General features: G+C 41.5%; 1 protein-coding gene across 1 annotated transcript in view; it reads left to right on the top strand.

Moving 5' to 3' along the window:
- MFSD4A (major facilitator superfamily domain containing 4A) overlaps positions 1 to 24,712 on the top strand; it is a 99,772-nt gene that overhangs the window by 31,735 nt on the left and 43,325 nt on the right. Inside the window, exon 2 of the mRNA XM_056560713.1 lies at positions 20,021 to 20,219. Coding sequence (XP_056416688.1) covers positions 20,021 to 20,219 — 199 coding nt within the window. The remainder of the gene's footprint in view (positions 1 to 20,020; positions 20,220 to 24,712) is intronic.

The following is a 24,712-nucleotide window of genomic DNA, read 5'->3' as shown; positions in this document are numbered from 1 at the left end:
AGTTGATATATATATAAAAAAGGTTTTGCCTGGAATACCCCTTTAAGCCACAGATTTTGTCACAGGTCTATAACATTTTTAATAGTAAGTTTCGGCCAATGGGTTGAATTTAATAATGAAGGAAATAAAGGAAATTCAGGAGCATTATTATCTGTCTCAGTTGTTGACCAACAAAGATCACAACAAGAACATGGCATATAATAGTCCAGGAGGTCATATAGGGACCAAAGGTCATCTAAATAACTAAAGGTCTTTCTCACGTTAACTAATACTATTCTTCATGAGTCCACCAGAACATTGCTACCAATCTGCAGTTTGCTAAACATAGCCTGAACAAGACAGAAGACTATTGGAACAATACTATGTGAACGGATGACACCAAAATAGTGCTTTTTTGGTTTAAATTAAATGCTTTATGTTTGAAAAAAAGAAAATACTGTATTTCAGTATTAAAGTCTCATACCATTTATGATACATGCTAGTAGTATCATGGTTTTTGCCTGTTTTGGTAGAAACATGTTTTTGGGCCTGTTTTACAGCATCTGTGCTAGGACAACTTGCCATCATTGATAGAACAATGACATAGGCTATTGGTGAAAAAATGTCAGCTCAGTGAATGGCATGAGAAAGCTCTAGCCCATAGGTATTGCAATGCAAGCTTCACTCCAAAAGATGATACCCACAGATGATGTGAAAGCCTATCTCATGGTCTTTTAAAGAGTAGCAAAATGGAAGAAGCTACTGATAGCTAGTTGGGGCATGTAGTGGTTTCAAAAAGGCATACTACGATCTGAGTATAGTAGACGCTAGAGACTACACCCAGGGTTGGACTGGCCTATCTGGGTACCAGGAATATTCCTGGCTGGAAGAGTCCCGACAAGTCACTGTATCAGCCTGTCAGGAATCTCAGGATCTGTGTGCACCACAGCTGCAGCATCACACACAGGTCCTGAGACCCCTGACAGGCTGACAGTGAGCGGAGGTCTACAGAGTCTGCACTAACAGCCGCACAGACACTATTAGGGAGATTTATCAAAACCTGTGCAAAGGAAAAGTTGCCCAGTTGCCCATAGCAACCAATCAGCTCGCTTCTTTCATTTTTAACAAGGCCTCTGCAAAATGAAAGAAGAAATCTGATTGGTTGCTATGGGTAACTGGGCAACTTTTCCTCTGGACAAGTTTTGATAAACCTCCCCCTATATTTACTGCTACTGTCTGCCTCCTCACCACTGCTGGCTCCTCATCCTGCCGGCACATAGTCCTGGAGCTGCTTGGGAGAAGATGTGCTACACTGGGTGAAAGGAAAGGGAAATCGAATGCTATTACTGTCTAAGGGTGGGGGCTGGGAGTAAGTAGGGCCCTGTTATGGGGGGGTGGTCTGGGAAGTAAGGAGGGTCCTGTTAAGTGAGGGGGGGGGGCTGGGGAGTATGTAGGGTACTTCCTGTTTTGTGGTTATGTGAGGGGGGGCTGGGGTGTAAGTGGAGTATTGTTATGTGAGGGGATGGAGTCCTGGGGAGTAAGTAGAGTACTATTATGTGATGGGGGCTGGGGAGTAAGTGGAATGTTATGTGGGGGCAGGGGGTGTGTGTGTGTGTGTAGTACTGTTGTGTGAGGGAGGGGCTGTTGGGAAGAAAGTGAAGTATTGTTATCTGAGGGGTGGCTGGTTTCTTTGGATCCTTATTGGGACTATGGACCAAGTCCCTCACAGACTCAAGACCCTCTTAGGCTTGGTAGCATGGTCTGCTTGCTGCTATTGTTTGTTTTTTTATATATACATATTTATTAGTGATACACCTCAAGCAGCACAAAAAGTGGAACTAAACAATTGCTCTGTCCTGTCCCCTTCTGTCACTGCCCAGCCTGTCCTGAGTATGAAGACTTGTCCCCCTCCCCCAATGTATATATAGAGACTTGGGTCTGCTGCAGAGCTAATTAGTTAAAAGCTCACTACAACTTCCAGCATGCCTCGAAACAGCCCAATGCTCTGCAGCTGGCCCCAAACTAGTAGTTTTGGGTCAGCTGCAGAGCATTTTTTAAGTAATCTGCCCAGTATGTGTAATAAAAATCCTCTACAAGAACAAATTTTTTTTTTTTTTTTTTTAATGGGTGGGGCAGTGTATTTTTGGCCAAGCACAGCCTATATTTTCGATTCTGGTCCCAAATTTATTGATATTAAGTCTGTCATATTGCACACTGGTTGCAGTGCCCTTTGACTCACATTTGAGTCAGAGGGCACGGGATCAAGACTGCAACACGATGGAATGGAAGCCTGAAAAATCAAAGTCCAGGCTTCCCTCATGGGTTGAAGTATTTAGAGCCTGTGTAGTAGAAGATTAGTATTTGATTTACCAGGTTTCCATCTTGTATATTGCGGCTGCGTACTTTGACTTTAGGGCACAGCCACAACATAGTTCTCTTACAGAAGCCTGGCAAATGAAATGCCAGGCTTTGTGTGCAAATATTTCCAGGGCTGGTTAATGTCCCCAGTCCGGCCCTGACTACACACTCAAGGTTAAGATCCTTGATACACTTGGAATAGACCTGCATGTTTGTCCAGGCCGGTTGTACACCTGGACTTTCAGAGTCACAGATGCATGGCCTAATTCATTTAGTGAAAAATGGCTATAGCCTGAGGAAATCACACCAGGCCAAATTGTGAAGAGAGTGGTCCTGGACAAGTTTGTCCCTGTATTGTTGCCTGATTACTGAGCTTTTGGAATGCAACAGCTCCAGATATGTATTCCGATTTGCACAACCAGTTTTTGTAGCAGAGACTGAGTGTACTGTGTGTGCAGTGTCCGTAGTAGGTTATGCTAATAATGCTGGACTCTGGGAGCTTGGTGATCTTGACACATGGGTCTCTAAAATACCCCGGAGCATACAGTGGACATACTGTTAAGGTGTACCTTACTGCTATAATAGATACTCCGTGTGGAAAAGCTTTTCACAAAGTGGGTGTGGTTAAATCACTAATACACACTGTGATACTGGGAAGAGACTTTCCCCTATTTCGTGAATGGGAATTATTTAATTATCTCATTATTTTGCAATGAGAATGTAACCATTCATAATGTCATGACGTAACCCCTGAACCATTTGATCCACGCACTAAAGTACCAGTAGCTGGGGTGACCACAAATAAAAAAGAGAATTTTCCCCTAGGTATACTGGCTGGCGAGAGAGAAATCCAAGGAGTAGTTCCTGAAATGTCTGAGTTAGAGGTATCCTACACTAATTTTGGGACAGCTCAGATAAAAACCAGTTGCTCCTGTGTCTCACTTTAATAGTCCTTTAGTACAATTACCTATTATAGAGGTACCTTTGTAGAGGTTTGGTTGGCCCTCTAGTGAAGTTCGCAAGGAAACGCCAGTATATCCTAATGGTGTTAGGTGGCACCACTCATTATGCAGAGGCCGTACCTTCGAGGAACACCTCCTAAAAGTTAATTGCCAAAGAGCTTTTTTTTTAAAGTTCACTTGCATGGGCATACCCAATGGGGACTCCTTTCATAACTAAAGTCATGAAAGAAAATGAAACATCTGTGTACAGCTGTGTATTACCCACAAACTTATGGCCTGATTGAAAGGTTCAATAAAACTTTAAAGGACATATTGAAAAGGGTGGTTAGCAATGATGGAAAGGATTGGGATTGTCTTCTGCCTAATTTGAAGTCCATGAATTACCACTATCCTCCATTGGAGTTGGTGTAAGGCAGATACCCACAGGGACTCCTGGACATCTTTAAAGAGACATGAAGGCAGGAGCACACCCCAAATAAGAGTGTAAAGGAGAATATTCCTCTTATGCAAGATGGGCTTTTGTCTGTCATGCTATTAGTCAAGAAAACCAGAAAAGTTGTACCACGTAAATTTACTTATAGTGGGAAGAACAAGTATGTGATAAACTGCCGATTTTGTAGGTTTTCCTACTTACAAAGCATGTAGAGGTCTCTAATTTTTTTTCATAGGTACTCTTCAACTGTGAGAGACTGATTCTAAATCAAAACTCCAGAGAAATCACTTTGTATGATTAAAAAATGTAATTTGCATTTTATTGCATGATATAAGTATTTGATACATCAGAAAAGCATAACTTAATATTTGGTACAGAAACCTTTGTTAGCAATTACAGAGATGAAACGTTTCCTGTAGTTCTTGACCAGGCTTGCACACACTGCAGTAGGGATTTTGGCCCACTCCTCCATACAGACCTTCTCCAGATCCTTCCGGTTTTGGGGCTATCGCTGGGCAATACAGACTTTCAACTCCCACCAAAGATTTTCTATTGGGTTCAGGTCTGGAGACTGGCTAGGCCACTCCATAACTTTGAGATGCTAATTACGGAGCCACTTCTTAGTTGCCCTAGCTGTACATATCAGATTTTTGTCATGCTGGAAGACCCAGCCTTGACCCATCTTCGATCCTCTTACTGAAGGAGGGAGGGAGGTTGTTGGCCAAGATCTCGCGATACATGGCCCCACCCATCCTCCCCTCAATACTGTGCAGTAGTCCTGTCTTCTTTGCAGAAAAGCAGCCCCAAAAAATGTTTACACCTCCATGTTCCATGGTTGGGATAGTGTTCTCGGATTGTACAAATTTTTTTCCCCAAACATGGCGAGTGGAGTTGAAACCAAAAAGTTCTATTTTTTTTTTTGTCTCGTCAGACCACATGACCACCTCCCATTTCTCCTCTGGATCATCCAGATGGTTATTGTCAAACGTCAGACGGGCCTGGAAATGCGCTGCCTTGAGCAGGGGAACCTTGCGTGCACTGCAGGATTTTAATACATGATGGTGTAGTGTGTTACTAATGGTTTTCTTGGGGACTGTGGTCCCAGCTCTCTTCAGGTCATTGACCAGGTCCTGCCGTGTAGTTCTGGATTGATCCCTCTCCTTCCTCATGATCATTGATGCCCCACGAGGTGAGATCTTGCAAGGTGCCCCAGACCGAGGGAGATTGACCGTCTTCTTGAACTTCTTCCATTTTCTAATAATTGCGCCAACAGTTGTTGCCTTCTGACCAAGCTGCTTGCCTTTTTGTCCTGTAGCCCATTCCAGCCTTGTGCAGGTCTACAATTTTATCCCTGATGTCCTTACACAGCTCTCTGGTCTTGGCCATTGTGGAGAGGTCTGTTTGATTGAGGTTGTAGACAGGTGTCTTTCATACAGGTAACAAGTTCAAACAGGTGCAGTTAATACAGGTAATAAGTGGAGAACAGGAGGGCAGTGAGCACCCCTTGTAGGAATACTCCAGAAGTACGTATATCAGAGACCCTATCCAGTGCCCATAAGCAAGAGAGTTTGTCCTAAGATATACTGATGTCTTCTCATTAATACCTGGGCATACCTAAGTGATCAAGCAAACATGCCCGAACTGCAGGTACAAGTTCATTTGAAACTATACAGGGTACCAGAAGCCATAGACAAGCCATATCTTAAGAGTTCAAAATGATCTTGGACCGCTGGGTAATTGAGATAACAAAAAGTGAATGATCAAACCCCCCTGTCTTGATTCCCAAACTAGGTGGCACACTGCAGCTTACCCGTCTTCATACCCATCATAGGAATAGTTATGCATATTTGGGCAATATTATTATCATTTGTTTTATGCTGATTTCAATCCACTTCAGTATTGTTTAATTAAATATCTGGGAAGAAGCCAAACTCTGGCAAAATTAAAAAAGAGGAGTCTTTGTTTGATTTCAGCAGATTTGTTAGTGATATGCCTGTTTTTACTAAATGTTTGTTAGCGTAATAAATCTCATTAATTTACCCTGTAAGCTCTGCTATGCATTCTGTTTTTATTAAACAATATCTATGGAATGAAAATCTTACTGACTATAGCTTGGAGCCAGAACCAGCTGAACAAGATCTTTTATTCCTGGAATAAACTGCATATGATTTCCTTGAAGTAATTTCATTAAGAACAATAGTACAAGAGTCGGCTCCAAAGGAGCTTTTTCAAATTTTTTTTTTTCAGAAATCCTCTTTAAATAAAGTTACTAGTACAAAATGTTATTGATAAATTATATAACTTACTATTCGGATGGGCGTCCTAATTCAGTGCTTATTAATATATTTATAGTGATCAGAAGATCAAGCTACTGTGAAACTTCAAATACCCTGCATAGAGAAACCCTAAAGTTCAAAAAATCTGGCCACCTGTAACCGCCACTAGAGGGAGATGAGGACCTCACTATGCGCTGATTATACATTTTCCTCTATGATTAAAACAGCATGCTGTTAATAATTACAGGTATTATCTTACTATTCTGCTTTCTCCTATTTTGTGAGGCAGTTGCTATGTCTCACAACTATTCTATTACTCTGGCTCAGTTAATCATGACTGGGCTAGTTTAGAGTAGAGTTACTGATTGATTAGCCTCTCTTTTTTAATATACATGACTTTTGCAGTATTATGCAGATTATTGTGTGTTTTCATAATTCCTTGTGTATTGTCCAACGCCTTACTTTTTGTCTAGTTGGTACCAATTTTTCATGAAGTTTCTGGTTCATCCTTGTGTGGGAGATTCATCAAAACTTGTGCAGAGGAAAAGTTGACCAGTTGTCCATAGCAACCAATCAGATTGCTTCTTTTATTTTTCAGCAGCCTTTTTGAAAATAAAAGAAGCAATCTGATTGCTATGGGCAACTGGTTAACTTTTCTTCAGCACAGGTCTTGATTACGGTAATTTTCCCCTGTGTCTGTATTTTAAAGTTGTTGTTTTATCTGGCTTCCTAGAAGTTTACTTTCTTAATTCAGTTTCTGTTAAGTCTTGATATTTTGTCTCTGGGTGATGATGCCTGCTTGTTGCTCTGATAGGGTTAGTTTACAGATCAGGGTTGTCATAGGGATATATATAAGTACAGTCATACTTAATAGTGTCTAATATTAGATTCAGTGATCGGGCATAGATCTAAGGAAATTTAATAGTGATAGCTAGCTAGGGTCATTTTGTTTAATAGCTCATGTTTATCATCTGGTTCAATTCTTGACTGCCTTCCTAATAATCCCTTTCTTCAATCATCTATTTCTCAACATCATCCGGTTCCTTTCCTCCTGTCACCTGTATTGGTAAATTTCTAATCTAATTTGTACATGCTAGCATACATGAGTGTTACATGTGTTTTTTTTTCTTGAGTCTGTTTGCTTATCATACAGTTCAACCTACTTTAAGTCCTGTGGGTATCTAAGTATTTGAAGGCATTATTAGGACTCACGATGTTTGACTGCTATAGGCAAAGTGCAGTTTTGCCATCTTGTGACCTTGGGTGGTGTTACAGTTGTAAGCTCCTAGACTCCCTCTAGTGGTGGATGCTGGTTAGGTGTTAACTATTTAAATGTGGGAATAGTTAGAAATTAATCAGAATTTGGACCTTAAAATTTCACTTTAAAGTAGTTGACTAGCAAAAATACTGCCTCCTTAAAAAAAAAAAAAAAAAAAAAAAAAAAAAAAAAAAAATATATATATATATATATATATATATATATATATATATATATATATATATATATATATACCTCTCTCTTGGTCCCCATAGCCTCTAGTATCGCTGCTCCCGACCTTAGTATGTCAGAGTGCTCACGCTGGGCTCAAGCCAGTAATTGGCTGAGCGCTAATATCTCAGCCCAATAACGTCACATTGCCGCTCAGCCAATCACTAGCCACAGTGGTGTCCTGCCTCAGCCACTGATAAGCTTTATTGAATCCCAGCACCAGAAAGTGGAGTATGACAGAAGTCAGGAGACGCAATACCGGAGGCTATGGGGACCAAGTGAGTTGTAAGTATAATTATTTTTTTGTTTGTTTGAAGTGGCAGGCTGGGACCGTTTTTAGAAAAATCTTTTCACCAGAATCGTTTTAAGGTCATTTAAAACATGGCAGAAAAGATCTGTGACTTTAGTATGCCCTTTCAGAAATAAGTTCTTTGTTTTATTGTATTTTTATGAAAAAATATTCTTATCACAGTCTGACAAAGTGTAGGGTAAGGATCATCTGCTGTCAATTCAGTTTTCAGCTTATTGTCATGGGTCTCCCAGCAATACCTGCACGCTATAGCAACCAGTGTTGCTTCACTGGAGTTGACAGGCAAATGGATCTTTAACCTCTTCCCAACAAAGGACAAAAAGGTATGGCTTGGCCATAATGCACCATGCCACATATGTCATGCAGTACAGAAGTTCTATGAAGTCAACGTAGAAGCTGCGCTTACTTCATAGATGGTGAGTGACGCCTGCTATCAGCAGCCAGCACTCCTAGCCAATGACCGACATCAGTGATCACACTGATGTTGGTTGTTTAACCTGTCAAGTGCTTCGATTAATAGTGAGCACGGCATTTAGGAGTTTGAATGACAGGTGCTTAGCCTCTCAGGTGCCCAATTGGCACCTCGGCAACATATTCGCTAGGTGCAGATGTTTTTCTGGCAGCAGGATACCTTTACTAGACCTTCCTACCTGCCACAGGGCTCTCTACTAGTAGAGTCTACCACAGGCAGTGCAAATCTCACTGATTAAATCTATAGCATTGCATTGATCAGTATATGCAATCCAAACATGCTTTATAGAAGAACCCTATAGGACTTAAAAAGTGTAGCAAAAAAACTGAATTGATAATGTTTTAACTATAAAATAAACTCCTCCCTCAATCAAAATCTAATTAATTACTATTTTTCAAATACAAAGCAAAGTTATTGCCACGTACAGAATTTTCTGCCCTATTATAACACAAAATTATTGTTCCTGTACCGTGAAGTGCATAAACAAAAAAAAATGCTTGAATTGCTGACTTTTTTTTAATCACATCATATATCAGAAAAAAATAAGAAGAAAATAAGCCCCTTTCTCAACCAAAATGGTACCAATACAAACTAGAGATCAAACAGCCCCATAGAGAGAAAAATAAAAAAGTTATTGGGGGGGGGGGGGGGTCAGAATTCTTAGCATACTTATTTTGTAAAAAAAAAAAAATATTTGACTTTATTTTTTATAAAGGATAGGGGAGATGTCTGATTGTGAGGGTCCAGCTGTTGGGACCCCCACGATCTCCCTGCAGCACCCGGTGTTCGCTGCGGTACTGGAGGCTCGTGGCGTTACTGTCATGCCTCCTTGTGACATTGCGTCCCTCCCTTTCAATGCAATTCTATGGGAGGGGGACGGCCACCACGCCCCCTCCTATAGACTTGCATTGAGAGGGCATTGCGTCACATCACGACGCTGCAGGGAGATCGCAGGGGGACCCCTGCGATCAGACATCACGATCCTCCGGCGATGCACCTGATGCTCTAAACCAGTGATTCCCAACCGGGGTTCCCCAGAACCCATGGGTTCCGTCAGGGTTCCGCGATGCTCCGGTGGAAAAGATGGTGGGTGCCGGCAATTTATTGGGGGGGGGGGGAAACCTGCATGCGCATTGTCTGTAGGTGTGCACACAGCATCCCCCTCCCCCTGCGGTGCGGGGAGTGAGTCACATGCAGAAGGAAAAACTGCTCAGCTTAATTAAGGTACTGGACCCTCTCCCCTCTGTTATCCCCTTCCACCCTTTTCCACTTTCCTGTCCTCTATGTCCACCTTGTCTGCCCCTGTCATCCATGTTCACCACCCCTCTGACCCCCCCCAGTCTACCACTATCACCAAAGTCCAACCCCCACTATTCACCCATATGTCCCTGTCACCCTTCTCCACCCCTCTGTTACCACCTTGTCACTCCTGTCCACCCCCTTTTTCACCCAGTCACCCATGTACACTCTTCTACACCCCTCTGTCACCCCCTATGCCCCGTCACCCATGTAGACTCCTCTACACTCCTCTTCACCCCTCTGTTACCCATATACACTCCTCTACACCCCCCCAACACCCCTCTGTTACCCATGTACACTTCTCTACACCCCCAACACCCCTCTGTCACCCCCTACGCCCCTCTGTCACCCATGTAATTTTTTTTTTTTTAGAATTATACACGTGGTAAATATACCTCAAAGTGGAAATATATTGTTTTATAATATAAGAACTTAGAATTTATAAACCATTATAATCTGGTATTCTGCTATTGTCAGAATTGTTGATCCACTGGACTTTCATTGGCCTTATGGCTAGTACATATGTTGAATTATTTATCCTGTCCTCATACACCATATATTTTAAAACAAGTGGCCAGATTTTTTTAAATAAAATGTTAATGCTTTTTTGTCCTGTCATCGATACTTGAGATTTAGCTGTGTAGTAGTGCGGGTCCTTATGCTGTGTGTCAGCTGTGGCGTGGTCTGATTCTCTGTATTGACACAAAGACAAGTGTGTCTTTTCTACAGTCAAGCAAGGTGGAGGGAGTGTCATGGTCTGGGCTTGCATAGGGGCTGCTTGCACTGGGGGGCTACAGCTTGAGGGAACCATGAATTTCAACATGTACTGGGACATATTGAAGCAGAGCATGTTCCCCTCCATTCATTGGGCAGGGCAGTATTCCAACATGATAAGAACAGCAAACACACCTCCTAAGAACACCATTGTCTTCCTAAAGAACCTGAAGAAGGGTAAAGGTAATGGACTGGTAAAGCATGTCTCCAGACCTAAACTCTATTAAGCAACTTAATAGAGGCATCTACAAATGGAAGGTGGGGGAGCACAAGGTCTCTAACATCCACCAGCTCTGATGTCATCATGGAGGAGTGGAAGAGGACTTTAGAGACAACCTGTGAAGCTCTGGTGAATTGCATGCCCAAGAGACTGAAGGCAGTGCTGGAAAATAGTGGTCAAACAAAATATTGACCCTTTGTACCCAATTCGGATATTTACACTTAGGATTGTTCTCACTTTGTTGCAAGGTTTAGACATTAATGGCTGTGTGTTGACTTATTTTGAGGGGACACAACATTAAACACTGTTACACAGACTCTGCACTCATTACTTTACATTGTAGCAGAGGGTCATTTCTTCAGTGTGGTCACATGAAAAGATATAATAAAATATTTACATATGGGAAATACTATAGTTTAGGCTTTATAACCTCCCTGTGTCTTCAGGTTCAATGATGAAATAAAGAATGTAGGGGAGTGACATGATCTTATGATTATGGAGGAACAGGATCCTTAGAAGGAACGAGAAGTTCATTGTAGCTTTTTATATTCCCACATGGCGTCTTATTCGTACAAAGCTGTTTGTCACATGCAGCGAGGTATAAAGCAAGATAACAATGCTCAGGAGGTTTGGAAGGACAGAGAAAGGGTAAAGATATGAAATATATTGTATTAAAACAATAGCATTTTTTGCACTATGTTCTATAAAGGTAAATTAGTGCTATAGATTTTAGTTCATGAAGTCAATGAAATATATTTGACGTATTTAATCAACTTCTACAACTTTGCTTTTATAGAAAAATTTTCACATTTTGTAAGGTTACATGTAGAGATGAGCGAACTTACAGTAAATTCGATTCGTCACAAACTTCTTGGCTCGGTAGTTGATGACTTATCCTGCGTAAATTAGTTCAGCCTTCAGGTGCTCCGGTGGGCTGGAAAAGGTGGATACAGTCCTAGGAAAGAGTCTCCTAGGACTGTATGCACCTTTTTCAGCCCACGGGAGCACATGAAAGCTGAACTAATTTACGCAGGAAAAGTCATCAACTGCCGAGCCGAGAAGTTTGTGACGAATCAAATTTACTGTAAGTTCGCTCATCTCCAGTTACATGTATGGCCAAAAATACAACACACAGCTATATATACAAATAAATACAAAACAGCTCCATTTATCTGAATACGGATATTTCCGATGAATTGGACAGTTGCAGAAATTTCTTAAAGCAAGTCTACCACATGGGAATGCCACAACATAACAACAGAAAGAATGGTCAGCAGCTCTGTATAATAAAGAGTTAATAAACCAGATATTGTTATCTTATATAAGGTTATGGTGGACAAGAGTAGGCATCTTACAAGAAAGTTTTGCAGCCAGAATTCCTTAGACTGTTTACTATTATTTTATTTATTAATAGGATTAATATTAGGGATTTCATACATTAACAGCTATTTATTTATTTTTTGTCCTCATACAATTATTACACTAATTAAAAAAATGGATTTATGCATATGCATTATACAATTATGATACAATTTCTGGATATGAATGTATGCATTTTGCAAATATCCTGTTTATTATGTGGTAAGAGGAGGGTTAACTTGTTCAACTGAGGCAATGCCAAGCTGTTAACTACCTTCTGCTACTCACTGTAGTTAATTACACACTGACACTCACATGGATTTCGGCAGTGCCCACAACTGTTAAGTGCGAGGTGACCTCTTATTTAAACACTAGAAGGGGGAGGAAATTCGGAGACTTGTTCCAGTCAATGCTATAACTTTTTAGCATATCTGTGACTAGTAAACATACATTAAGGGCACACGGCCATACTACAGTGGTGTTTTTCCACAGCGGTGTATAAGACCTAGGGAATCATACAGTATCTCTGCATTAGCCTGAACAAAAGTGCAAGAAGGTTGTACAGTCCCATATTAACCCCCTTGAAAACACAGCCCATTTTGGCCTTGAGGACACAGGGAATTTTTATTTTTGCGTTTTCGTGTTTTCCTTCCTGCCTTCTAAGAGCCATAACTCTCTCTTATTTTTCTATCCACAGAGCCATATGAGGATTTTTTTTTTTGCACAACCAATTGTAACATGTAATTACACATTTTATTTTACCATAAAAAGTACTGCTTAACCAAAAAAAATATATATTCCAACCCCCTATAACTTTATTTTTCTGTATACAGGGATGTCAGAGGGCTCATATTTTTTTGTGCTGTGATCTGTAGTTTTTACGTTATGACCTTTGCATATATGTGACTTTTGTCACTTTTTTATCTCTTTTCTGGGGAGGTATGTAATGTGTACGCCCTGCGCCCGGTCCCGGTATTTAAAATGGGGTCTATCGAGATAAAATCGTGATGTCCCTATCAGCTAGGATGCGAGCGGAGGTCCCCTTACCTTGCTACAGGCTTGAGCAATCTACCACCTATAACGCTGATCCATGCAAAGCTATGGCTTTGCAGTGAACAGTGTAAAAGATCAGTGTGTGCAGTGTTATGCACTATAGGAGCTATAACACTGCAAAAAAAAGTGAAAAAAATGTTTTAATAAAGGTATGAATCACCCCCCCCCCCCTTTTCCCATAAAAAAAAAAAACCTATGTAAATAAAAATAAACATATGTGGTATTGCGTGGTGCACTGCGTAGAAACGGAAGCCCCACACAATGAATTTTTTTTTCACTGCAAAGTAGAATTGGTGGCTCAAAAAATAAGCCATCATATGGAATTTTATGTGCAAAATTAAAAGCGTTATGATTTTTAGAAGGTCATGAGGAAAAAATAAAAATGCAAAAACGGAAAAGTCCTTAAGGGGTTAAATAGTTTAGACATTTTCACATGGTGATACTAAATATAGTTATTTATTTTTATTTTTTGTTATATGAAAGAGGGGGTCATTTTATTGGGGGAGGGGAATATTTACAGTAATTACATTTTTTTTGTTTACTATTTTTCTATGTCCCTATAGAGCGCTATTTTTAGCAATCTTTTGACTGTTCAGTGCTATGCATAGGCATAGCACTGACCAGTGTTGTCTTTGATTTACTTCAGAAAGCAAACCATAGAGGATTATCACCTGGGTGGCCATGGAGCTGGTAAGTGGAGCTCCAGCCACCATCTGAACACATCAGACCCCCACAATCGCACCGCAGGTGGCCTTATGAGTGTCTGTATGCCTCCCCTAATACTTCAGTTGATGTGTTCAGTATTGCTCATCTGAATCTGAAGGTTTAATAGCAGGCATCAGTGTGATCGCAATACCATGGACCTGTGGTCTATGGAGAGAGTGCAGCTCCTTCGCACCAAAGGAAAAAACACCAAGACTTAAACCCACTATTTTTGTTAAAATAAAAAAAGCCACAAAAACTGCAGCGCAGCAGGAAATACGCAGCGTATTCTCCGTTGAACATACAGACAGGGCTAACCGGCGATAGACCTGTGTGTTCAGTGAGGTTTGGAGCAAGGGCTGTGCGTCACAGTCACGCTGGCCCGTGGCTCAGCTGTCAGGGAGCCCTGTGTGTATGCTCAACGAAGAATACGCAGCGGATTTAGCTATGTAAGCGATACATGGGACCGTAGCCTTATAGGTCATTCAATACAATTCCAGAGCATCTTTTCCTAGATACCTGCATAATCCCACTGTCCCAATCCTGTAAAATTGAGGTCGCTATTTTCCAAGGCTTAATCTCCCTATACAATCTGATGTTGTCCAATCATGGATTAAAATGGGGCCCTAATCCTAATAATGCATAGTGTTGAAATGAGATATGTATTTTAGGTTTTGGCATCAACATTTATTTAACCACAAAGTATATATTATTTTTCTACAAAGATTCACTAAGCTTTACCTATTTGCAGACCACCTAGTGAAAACACCTGGTTGTGCAGCTGCATGAGAAAAAGAGCCAGAGACAGATAAGATATATTTTCCAGAGAAAAGATAGAGATACCTTAATACTGTCCCTGCCTTTCAAATCGCTATATACATTGTACTCAATAAACTGTTGTGAGATTACCATAACACTGTGGCTAGCTTTTTGTGACCTGGTATTTCCTGTTTGACTTTTCTTTTTTTGACTAGAAATCCCACAATTCCATTTTCCTCCCTCCCACACATCAGCCACCCTACCCATTGAAACATAAATAAGCTGCATCCATTCAAAATCAATCAGGGTGCCTACAGTCGTTGCATTAGTTGCAGATTGATCTCTCTCCCACCAAGCGATCGGGATGCTTTAACTTATGAATTTGATTCTGAGAAAGTTTTTTGTGACATATTCTACTTTATGTTAGGGGTAAATATTCATAAATACTTGCATCATTTCTACCTGGAAAAATCCAAAATTTCATGAACAATAAGAAAATTTTGCATTTTTTTAACTTTGAAAACTCCTTGTAAGAAAAATAGACATAACAAATAAATTATATATTGATTCACATATACATTGTCTACTTTTGCATCATAAAATTGACATGTTTTTACTGTATAAACCCATTAGAGGACTTCAAAGTGTAGCAGTAATTTTCCAAATTTTCAAGTTTGAAGTGGATTTGAGGGGTCTTTCTGTAAGAAATCCCCCATAAATGACCCCATTATAGAAACTGCACCCCTCAAAGTATTTAAAATGACATTCAGAAAGTTTGTTAACCCTTTAGGTGTTTCACAGGAATAGTAGTAAAATGGAGGTGAAAATCTTCATTTTTTTTACACTAACATGTTATTGTAGACCCATTTTGTATTTTTACAAGGGGTAAAAAAAAAAGCCCACCAAAATGTGTAACCTAATTTCTCTCGAGTAAGGAAATACCTCATATGTGGATGTAAAGTGCGAATTTTACTGAAATTGTTTTTGGGAGGCATATTGCTTTTAGGAAGCCCCCATGGTGCCAGAACAGCAAAAAGCACCCACATGGCACACTATTTGGGAAACTACACCCCTTAAGACACATGACAAGGGGTATAGTGAGCCTTAACACCCCACAGGTGATTGAACTTTCGTTAAAGTGGTACGTGAAAATGAAATTTATTTTTTTCACAAAAATGCAGATGTTACCTCAGATTTTTCATTTTCACAAGGGGTAATAGATGAAAATGTCCCCCAAAATTTGTAACCCCATTTCTCTTGAGTAAGGAAATATGTGGATGTAAAGTGCTGTGTGGGTGCACTAGAGGGCTCAGAAGGGAAGGAGCAACGTTGGGCTTTTGGAAAGCGAATTCTGCTGAAATGGTTTTTGGGGGACATGTCTCATTTAGAAAGCCCCCATGGTGCCAGAACAGCAAAAAAAAAAAAAAAACACATGGCACTATTTGGGAAACTAAATCCCTCAAGGAATGTAACAAGGGGTACAGTGAGCATTAACACCACACAGGTGTTTGACAAATTTTCAATAAAGTTGGACGTGAAAATGAAAAATTCGATTTTTTTTCACAAAAATGCTGGTGTTACCCCAAATTTTTTATTTTTACAAGGGGTAATAGAAGAAATAGTGTTACAAATTTTGGGGTGCTTTTTCTCCTGAGTATGGAAATACACCATATGTGGATGTAAAGTGCTCTGCGGGAGAACTACAATACTCAGAAGAGAAGGAGCGCCATTGGGCTTTTGGACAGAGAATTTGGTTGGAAGGGAAGGGAAGTCGGGGGCCATGTGCGTTTACAAAGCCCCTGTGCTACCAGAACAGTGGACCCCCCCCACATGTGACACCATTTTGGAAACTACACCCCTCACAGAATGTAATAATGGGTGCAGTGAGCATTTACACCCCACTGGCGCTTGACAGATCTTTGGAATATTGGGCTGTGCAAATGAAAGATTACATTTTTCCTTTTCACGGACCACTGTTTAAAAAAACAGTCCGATACCTGTGGGGTATAAATGCTCACTGCACCCCTTGTTACATTCCTTGAGGGATGTAGTTTCCAAAATAGGGTCACATGTGGGGGGGTTGCACTGTTTTGACACCATGGGGGCTTTGGCTGGAATTGAAGGCCATGTGCGTTTACAAATTCTCTCTCCTAAAGCCCAATGGCGTTCCTTCTCTTCTGAGCATTGTAGTTCACCCGCAGAGCACTTTACATCCACATATCTTACTCAGAATGAATGGGATTACAAAATTTGTGGGGAGTTTTTCTGATTACCCCTTGTGAAAATGAAAACTTTGGGGTAACATCAGCATTTTAGTGAAAAAAAAAAAAATTTTTACATTTTCATGTCCAACTTTAACGAAAATTTGTCAAACATCTGTGGGGTGTTAAGGCTCACTATAACCCTTGTTACGTTCCGTGAGGGGTTTAGTTTCCAAAATGTGGTCACGTGTGGGTGGTTCTTATTGCGTTTAGGTCAGAACCGCTGTAACCAGCAGCCACCCCTGTGCAAATCACCAGTTTAGGCCTTAAATGTACATGGTGCGCTCTTACTCCTGAGCCTTGTTGTGCGCCTGCAGAGCATTTTACGTCCACATATGGGGTATTTTTGTATTCAGGAGATACTGTGTTTCAAACTTTGGGGGTCTTTTTTTTTTTTTCCTTTTACCTCTTATGAAAAGTATGGGGCAACAACAGCATGTTAGTGTAAAAAATTAAATTTTTTTTACACTAACATGCTGGTGTAGACCCCAACTTTACCTTTTCATAAGGGGTAAAAGGAGAAAAAGCCCCCCAAAATGTTTTGGAGTACGGAAACACCCCATATGTGGGGTCAACCGCACATCTCATCTCGGTACCTAATGACAGTCAGGCTACCTCTGGAAAGCACATGGAGGGCTGTGCGGCCCACCAAAAAAATGCCATCCAACCCCATTACTGACCCACAGCCCAACCGGTCATGCTGGAGGATGTTGCAGGCAGCAGAACGTTCTCCACAGCATCTCCAGACTCTCATGTGCTCAGTGTGAACCTGCTTTCATCTGTGAAGAGCACAGGGTGCAAGTGGCGAATTTGACAATCTCAGTGTTCTCTGGCAAATGCCAAACGTTCTGCACGGTGTTGGGCTATAAGCACAACCCCCACCTGTGGACGTTGGGCCCTCATACCACCCTCATGGAGTCTGTTTCTGACAGTTTGAGTGGACACATGCACATTTGTGGCCTGCTGAAGGTCATTTTGCAGGGCTCTGGCAGTGCTCCTGCTCCTCCTTGCACAAAGGCAGAGGTAGCGGTCCTGCTGCTGGGTTGTTGCCGTCCTACGGCCTCTTCTACGTCCCATGATGTACTGGCCTGTCTCCTGGGAGTGCCTCCATGCTCTGGACACTACGCGGACAGACACAGCAAACATTCTTGCTGCAGCTCGTATTGATGAGCCACACTGGAAGAGCTGCACTAACTGAGCCACTTGTGTGGGTTGTAGACTCCGTCTCATGCTACCACTAGAGTGAAAGCACCGCCAGCATTCAGAAGTGACCAAAACATCAGCCAAGAAGCATGAGAACTGAGAAGTGGTCTGCGGTAACCACCTGCAGAACCACTCCTTTATTGGGGTGTCTTGCTAATTGCCTATAATTTCCACCTGTTGTCTGTTCCATTTGCACAACAGCATGTTAAATTGTCATTCAGTGTTGCTTCCTGAGTGGACAGTGTGATTTCACAGAATTGTGATTGACTTGGAGTTACATTGTGTTGTTTAAGTGTTCCCTTTGTTCTTTTTAGCAGTGTACAACAGGGCTCCAGAGTGAAAGAGTTTCATGCGCATTTGAGGCCTAAATTAGGGATTTGCATAGGGGTGGACCCGGATACAAGCATGGTGCTTGCCTCCGCCGCCAAAATACCCTACGCCAGTGTTCCCCAAACAGGGTGCCTCCAGCTGTTGCAAAACTCCCAGCATGCTTGGACAGTCAATTGCTGTCCGGAAATACTGGGAGTTATTTTGCAACAGCTGGTGGCTCCTTTTTGGAAACAGTGCTGTACAAGACTTTTTTTAATTTTTATTGGGGGGGGGGGGGTAACTGTGTAGTGTTTTACTCTTTATTTTGTGTAAGTGTAGTGTAGTGTTTTTAGGGTACATATACACACATACATGGGCGGGGGTTTACAGCGAGTTTCCTGCTGGGAGTTTGAGCTGCATCGGATAATTTGCCACAGCTCAAACTTAAAGCACGAAAATGGCAGTAAACCCCCGCCCATGTGAATGTACCCTGTACATTCAAATGGGGGGGGGGGGGGGGGGTAACCTTCAACTGTTGCTAAACTACAACTCCTAGCATGCATGGTCTGTCAGTGCATGCTGGGAGTTGTAGTTTTGCAACAGCTGGAGGCACATGGGTTGGGAAACTGAGTTAGGCAACAGACTGTTTCCCAACCAGTGTGCCTCCAGTTGGTGCAAAAGTACAACTCCCAGCATGCCCGGAGAGCCGAAGGGCATGCTGGGAGCTGTAGTTTTGCAACATCTGTCCCTTCAGATGTTGCCAAACTACAACACTCAGCATGCCTGGACTGTCTGGGCATGCTGAGAGTTGTAGCTTTGCAAGATCTGGAACTGCAAACTGTATACCTCCAGATGTTGCAAAACTACAACTCCCAGCATGCCCAGACAGCCAAAGCAGCAATGAAGACCACTTACCAGATCTTCGCTGCATTCTTCTGCTGCCGGTCCCCCACTGCCTGCCGCTGTCTGCTGCTGTCCTCCCGGTGTCTGCCGCTGGTAACCATCTTTACCCCGCACTGTCCGGACTTCCAGCAGCTGGCAGAGTGGGATCTCAATTTTAACTCCCCCCGCCCCCAACTGCCATTGACCGTTCAGTCCTGACCGGCCAATTGCAGGGGATAGGAGGAGATGGCACCCATGATTCAAAATTGGCCGGCGAATCACGCCGACAGTGGGGGGTGGGGGGTTTGGTCTCAGGACCCCCCTGGGCGATATGCCAGGATGGCTGCTGATAGATATCAGCAGTCATCCTGTTCCGATCACCGTGTCTGGAGACGCGGTGATTAAGGAACGCTGCACCATAAATGTACGGTGCTGTGCGCAAAGTAGCGCTCCACAGCGCCGTACATTTACAGCACTCGTCGTTAAGGGCTTGATACATTTTTCCCAGATATTAAATACCAATATACAATGACCTCAAAATATGCCCTATGTATTAAAGAAAAAAAAAGAGATATATAAATTATTATAGTAACCCAGAGTCAACGGAAACTATATAACTTTCAATCCCATATGTACTTACAAAAAAAAAGATTTACATGCACCTAATCCTGAATAGGGTAAACTGGCCAGTCTTGAACTGGTTACAATGTATAAGGATGTAACGCATTGTCATTACCACTAAATGTGACAATTGGGCAGACTGTGATATGCAATCCTAGTCTGTCTAGTTTGTGCCCTAATTTATTACTGGGTAGTTGGTACAAAATGACGGTCTTATTTGATCACTCATAAAAATAAATGGAAATAAGTTGTGTATTTCTGCTTTTTTCTCACTGACTATAATATTTTACTTTCCACAGATTGAAGCTGTGTTTGTTCATTTTGTTGATATGTTCGCTGACAATCTCATTGGTGTTCTCCATCATTCCATTTTGCAAACATGTTGGTGTCCTTGCAATGGTCATGGCAGTAGCTGGTCTGGCCATGGGTAATATTGATACAATCTCTAATATGCAACTTGTGAAAATCTATCAACAAGACTCCGCAGTTTTCCTACAGGTGAGAAATTTGCTGACATTTTATGTCACATGGTTGTTACAAATGGCAGATCAACACCCTCTATATCATTATTTTGTTTTTGCCAGAGGAATGGATAGAAGCTGGATTTTAGTTATATTGTGCCAGCCCAAGGTTATTTAAAGGGGTATTCCAGGCCAAAACTTTTTTTTATATATATCAACTGGCTCCGGAAAGTTAAACAGATTTGTAAATTACTTCTATTAAAAAATCTTAATCCTTCCAATAGTTATTAGCTTCTGAAGTTGAGTTGCTGTTTTCTGTCTAACTGCTTTCTGATGACTCACCTCCCAGGAGCTGTGCAGCTCCTATGGGGATATGTTCCCATCATGCACAGCTCCCGGGACATGACATCATCATTGAGCAGTTAGACAGAAAACTTCAGAAGCTAATAACTATTGGAAAGATTAAGATTTTTTAATAGAAGTAAATTACAAATCTGTTTAACTTTCCGGAACCAGTTGATATATAGAATACCCCTTTAAGGAACCATTTACCTTTTGTGCATGCGCTGGTGATATTGGTTTTTACCATTCAGTGTGTCTGTGCTCTCTGCCCTGTGTGATTGGTGTAGCCAGTGACTAGCTTTGATCTGCTGCTAGCTTGCTCATGTTAGTATATGATTATTCTTGTAGTACAGGTATACCAGGCACTGCTCTATCTACTACTAATAGTCCCATAAAACAGCTCTATGTGGCTTGTAGGTGCAGATAGCAGCTAACTACGTCCTGTGGTGCAAACATTCATATATAAGCAGAACTTCAAATATGATAATGTGGCAGGACGGAAAGAAGTCGCACTCACCCGGACTGTAGTTTCAATGTGGAGAAGTTTATTCTTGCAGAATATCTGCAAAGGTGTAGAGGATTACAGATCCATAGCGGGGAGTGAGAGCCGGCACAGCTCTCAGACGCGGGGCACACCACTGAAGGCTACTAGTCGCGCATCACTGCAGACGCTTCTTTCGGCCCAGGTGTACGCCTCTCTCAGGTGGTAAGTGTCTGTCTTTTATATTAGTTGCCGGCCATAGGTGCTAGACAAAACGCAACTCAACTAAATACAGTGTGACAGAAGATAGTAACCGGAGAAATAGTTCATGAACTATTTCTCCCCTTACTATCTTCCGTCACAAAAATAACGGCCGTTATTTATAACAGTTTAAAACGTATATTAGAAAAAACCCATAGACTATAATGGGATTTTCTGACGGCCGTATAGGATTTTGTAACTGCCGTTTTACTGCCAATTTTCTGACAGAACTTTGATAACTGAGTAATTATGTAGTGTGAAAGGAGCCTTACTCCTATTATTTGCAATCACTGTATGTGAGTAATTGTGGATTCTGAAAGTTCTCTGGTCCTGTCTGCTGCAGCCACCTTCAGCAAGTGGTTGCTTAATTCTTCTGCTGGTACTACTACTCCTATGATCTGTAGCCATCCTGGTGAGTAGTTAATTATTTATGGCAATACATAAGAGCATACATGCACTCACCGCAGGGAAAGTATCTTCATGCCCGGGGATCACGGGATCTTGCAGAGACTATGTCGAGCACTCAGAAGCAACGCCGGCTGTTTCGTACGACACTGCGTACTTCTTCGAGGCTCGGATCTACATCATCGCGCTAGGTTCTTTTAAGTCAGGTGACTGTGGCAGTTCCCATGGTAATGTGTAAACACCAGTGTGGGAAGCAAAGAGGGACGAAAAAAAAGGAAGAAAGCATTTATAATAGGACCTAACCTATCAGTATAATAGACTATATAGAGTATACAAAGATAAAAACAACTTCTTTACTCATGGACTAAGAAAGGGGACAAGTCTAGGCGGTCATTAAACCCTGCTGGACCCTGAGCATTACATCTCAGGATCCAGCGGGCCTCCTGCTGTAACAGTAAAATCTCCCCCTTTTTTTGCAGGAACACTCTCTCCAAACCCCCAAATCTAAGAACATTGATGTCATTCTTATGACATGTCTGGGGATGTTCAGCTAGCCTGGAGACCCCTAACAGGTTTTTTTTTAGAGAATAGCAGTGTTCTCCGAATATGACGCAGAGCTGTCTCTTGGTCTTGCCAATGTAAAATCTCAAAAGAGGACATACTAGGTAATAAATAACGAAAGTGCTTTTAGAGGTGATTAATTGAGTGATGGACTGAAATACACCAAATACTTTCAACGAACCTTCTCAAGAGAGACCGTAGTTGATCCAGTATCCTTTGTGTCGGATCTGATGATAGACGTTCATACGTAATATGATCTGCTAGTTGGCGGGTAGCTTCATGTTCATATTGTTCCGTTTTCATAATTATGACTCCTCCTCCTTTGTTGGCTCTAATTACCATCAGATGTGTTTGAGCAACTAGCCATTCTAGAGCTTGAAATTCCTCGCATGTAAGGGTAGAGTAATAACTTAATGTCTTTCAATAATGCCTTCATGAATAGGTCTATTGGGGAACCTGATGGAAGAGGCGGGTTAAAGGTGGATGGTTTCCCACCTGTAATCCTAGAGAACTGTTACTCGATGCTAGTTTTGCAAAGGATATCTTCAGACAACTCAGCTAGTAATCTTACATACTCACTATCCTCACTTCCTAACCCACTTGCTACACTAAACCTAAGAGGTCCAATAACACACGGGGATTCTCCTTCAAATTGCTTGTCAGAGGTTGGCTTAATACCTTTATTTTTAAACATCTTAAACAGACTTATTGTTCTCATGGCCTTGTACATATAAATTTCAAATTGAACAATATCAAACTGTTAATGAAGACCAAAATTGAGGCCCTTAGATAGGGGAGCTAGTCAGGCAGGTGACAATGATTCGTCTGCGATGTTGAGATGTGGAGCGCTCAGAGGCAACACTGGCCATTTCTTATGACACTGCGTACTTCTTCCGGCCTTGGATCTACGTTATTGCGCTAGGTCCTTTTAAGTCAAGTGACTGTACACATTACCTTGGGAACTGCCAAACACCAGTGTGAAAAGCAAAGAGGGACTAAAAAAAAAGAAGAAAGCGTTTATAATTGGACCTAACCTGGAGGACATCAGTATAATAGTCTATATAGAGTATACAAAGATAAAAACAACTTCTTCACTGATGAACTAAGAAAGGGGATGAGTCTAGGCTGTCAATGAGCCCTGTTGGACCCTCTCAGGATCCAGCAGGTTTATTTTCCCTAGTTTCCTTTCTCCTAGTGAGGTTTTAGAGTTAATTATTTATGACTTGATATGAGTCTGTGTGTATTTTTTTGTGCAATTACTGGTGAGTATTCCTATTCTGTTCTATCATTAAGACCTGGGGCCATCTAAATATGGGAGCCATTATAAGGTCCCCAGGAAGGTGGCACTATCTCGCTCTTGTGATGCCAAGTTCTTGAAACAGTGGGATCTATGGATGCACAGCCCTCACTTTGTTACTCCGCTTTAAATGTGATTCTTTCCTGCCTGCTCTCTCTCTCTGTTTTTCACTGCTTTATCTTCTCTTTTCTTTCCACTTTTCTTCTTAACCCCTTCCCAACTGGGAGTCTACCTTTTTGCCTCGCATCTTTTAAACCTAGCCTTTGCATCGCCTGGATGTTTTTTAATTATGTTGTTGAACAGGATGTGTTCTCTCTACTCGACAACCTGACCTCACGAGCAGCGATCTCCTAAACTGTAGGCCTGACATATGGACAATTTGCCCTGTTCATTGATGGTTCTCTCTGTCCCTACCCCTGTTAATTGACTGTTTATTTGGAGCACCCTTGCTCACATTACCGTGCTTTTGTTATTTGTCTAATATGGTTGTGCATTATTGACTGTATCGACTTCTATTGGTTCTTGTTTGTTTGTTTGTTTGTTTTTATTGTAAAAGTAACTTTTTTTTTAACAGTAGATAAATCAGAGCCAAACCAAAAAGGTTAAAAACCCAGCACTATTTCACTAGCACGTAACCACACTTAGAGTATACAGCATACATGAGAAGTGACCTGTGCTCACCTGCAGAGTGTAACAATGAATGGGTGGTGTATGGTGCTGACATTCAAAACACTTCACAAAGCCCCCCCCCCCCCCCAACATGTTTTGTCACCTAAGTGAAGTCTTCAGAGAAAACATCTGAGAACATCACTTACTTAGGTGAAAAAAACATTTTTTTTTTTTGGGGGGGGGTGGCTATGTAATAGATTTTTAAATATCAGCACCATGCACTATACATTCGTGGGCGCATACTGCAGGTGTGCCCAGGTCACTTCTGATTTGTACTCTCTTTTGAGTTGTTAGTGCTAAAATAGTAGTAGACCCCTCTTATTGCCCCATATAGTAGGTCCCTCTGTGCCCTCATATGGTAGTAAAACAACCAAACAAAAACATAGTACTCAACCTCTATATCAGAGTACATATCAGGGTGTAAAGCAGTTTATCCCAATAGCCATATACAAAACAAATGGAGAAAAAATATACTTAAATGCAGTGCACACCTGTATAACAGAATATTGTTATT

This window comes from Hyla sarda, chromosome 2, assembly GCF_029499605.1.
Source record: "Hyla sarda isolate aHylSar1 chromosome 2, aHylSar1.hap1, whole genome shotgun sequence".
In the NCBI taxonomy this organism is placed as follows: domain Eukaryota; kingdom Metazoa; phylum Chordata; class Amphibia; order Anura; family Hylidae; genus Hyla; species Hyla sarda.
This window is presented reverse-complemented; position numbering and strand designations above follow the sequence as displayed.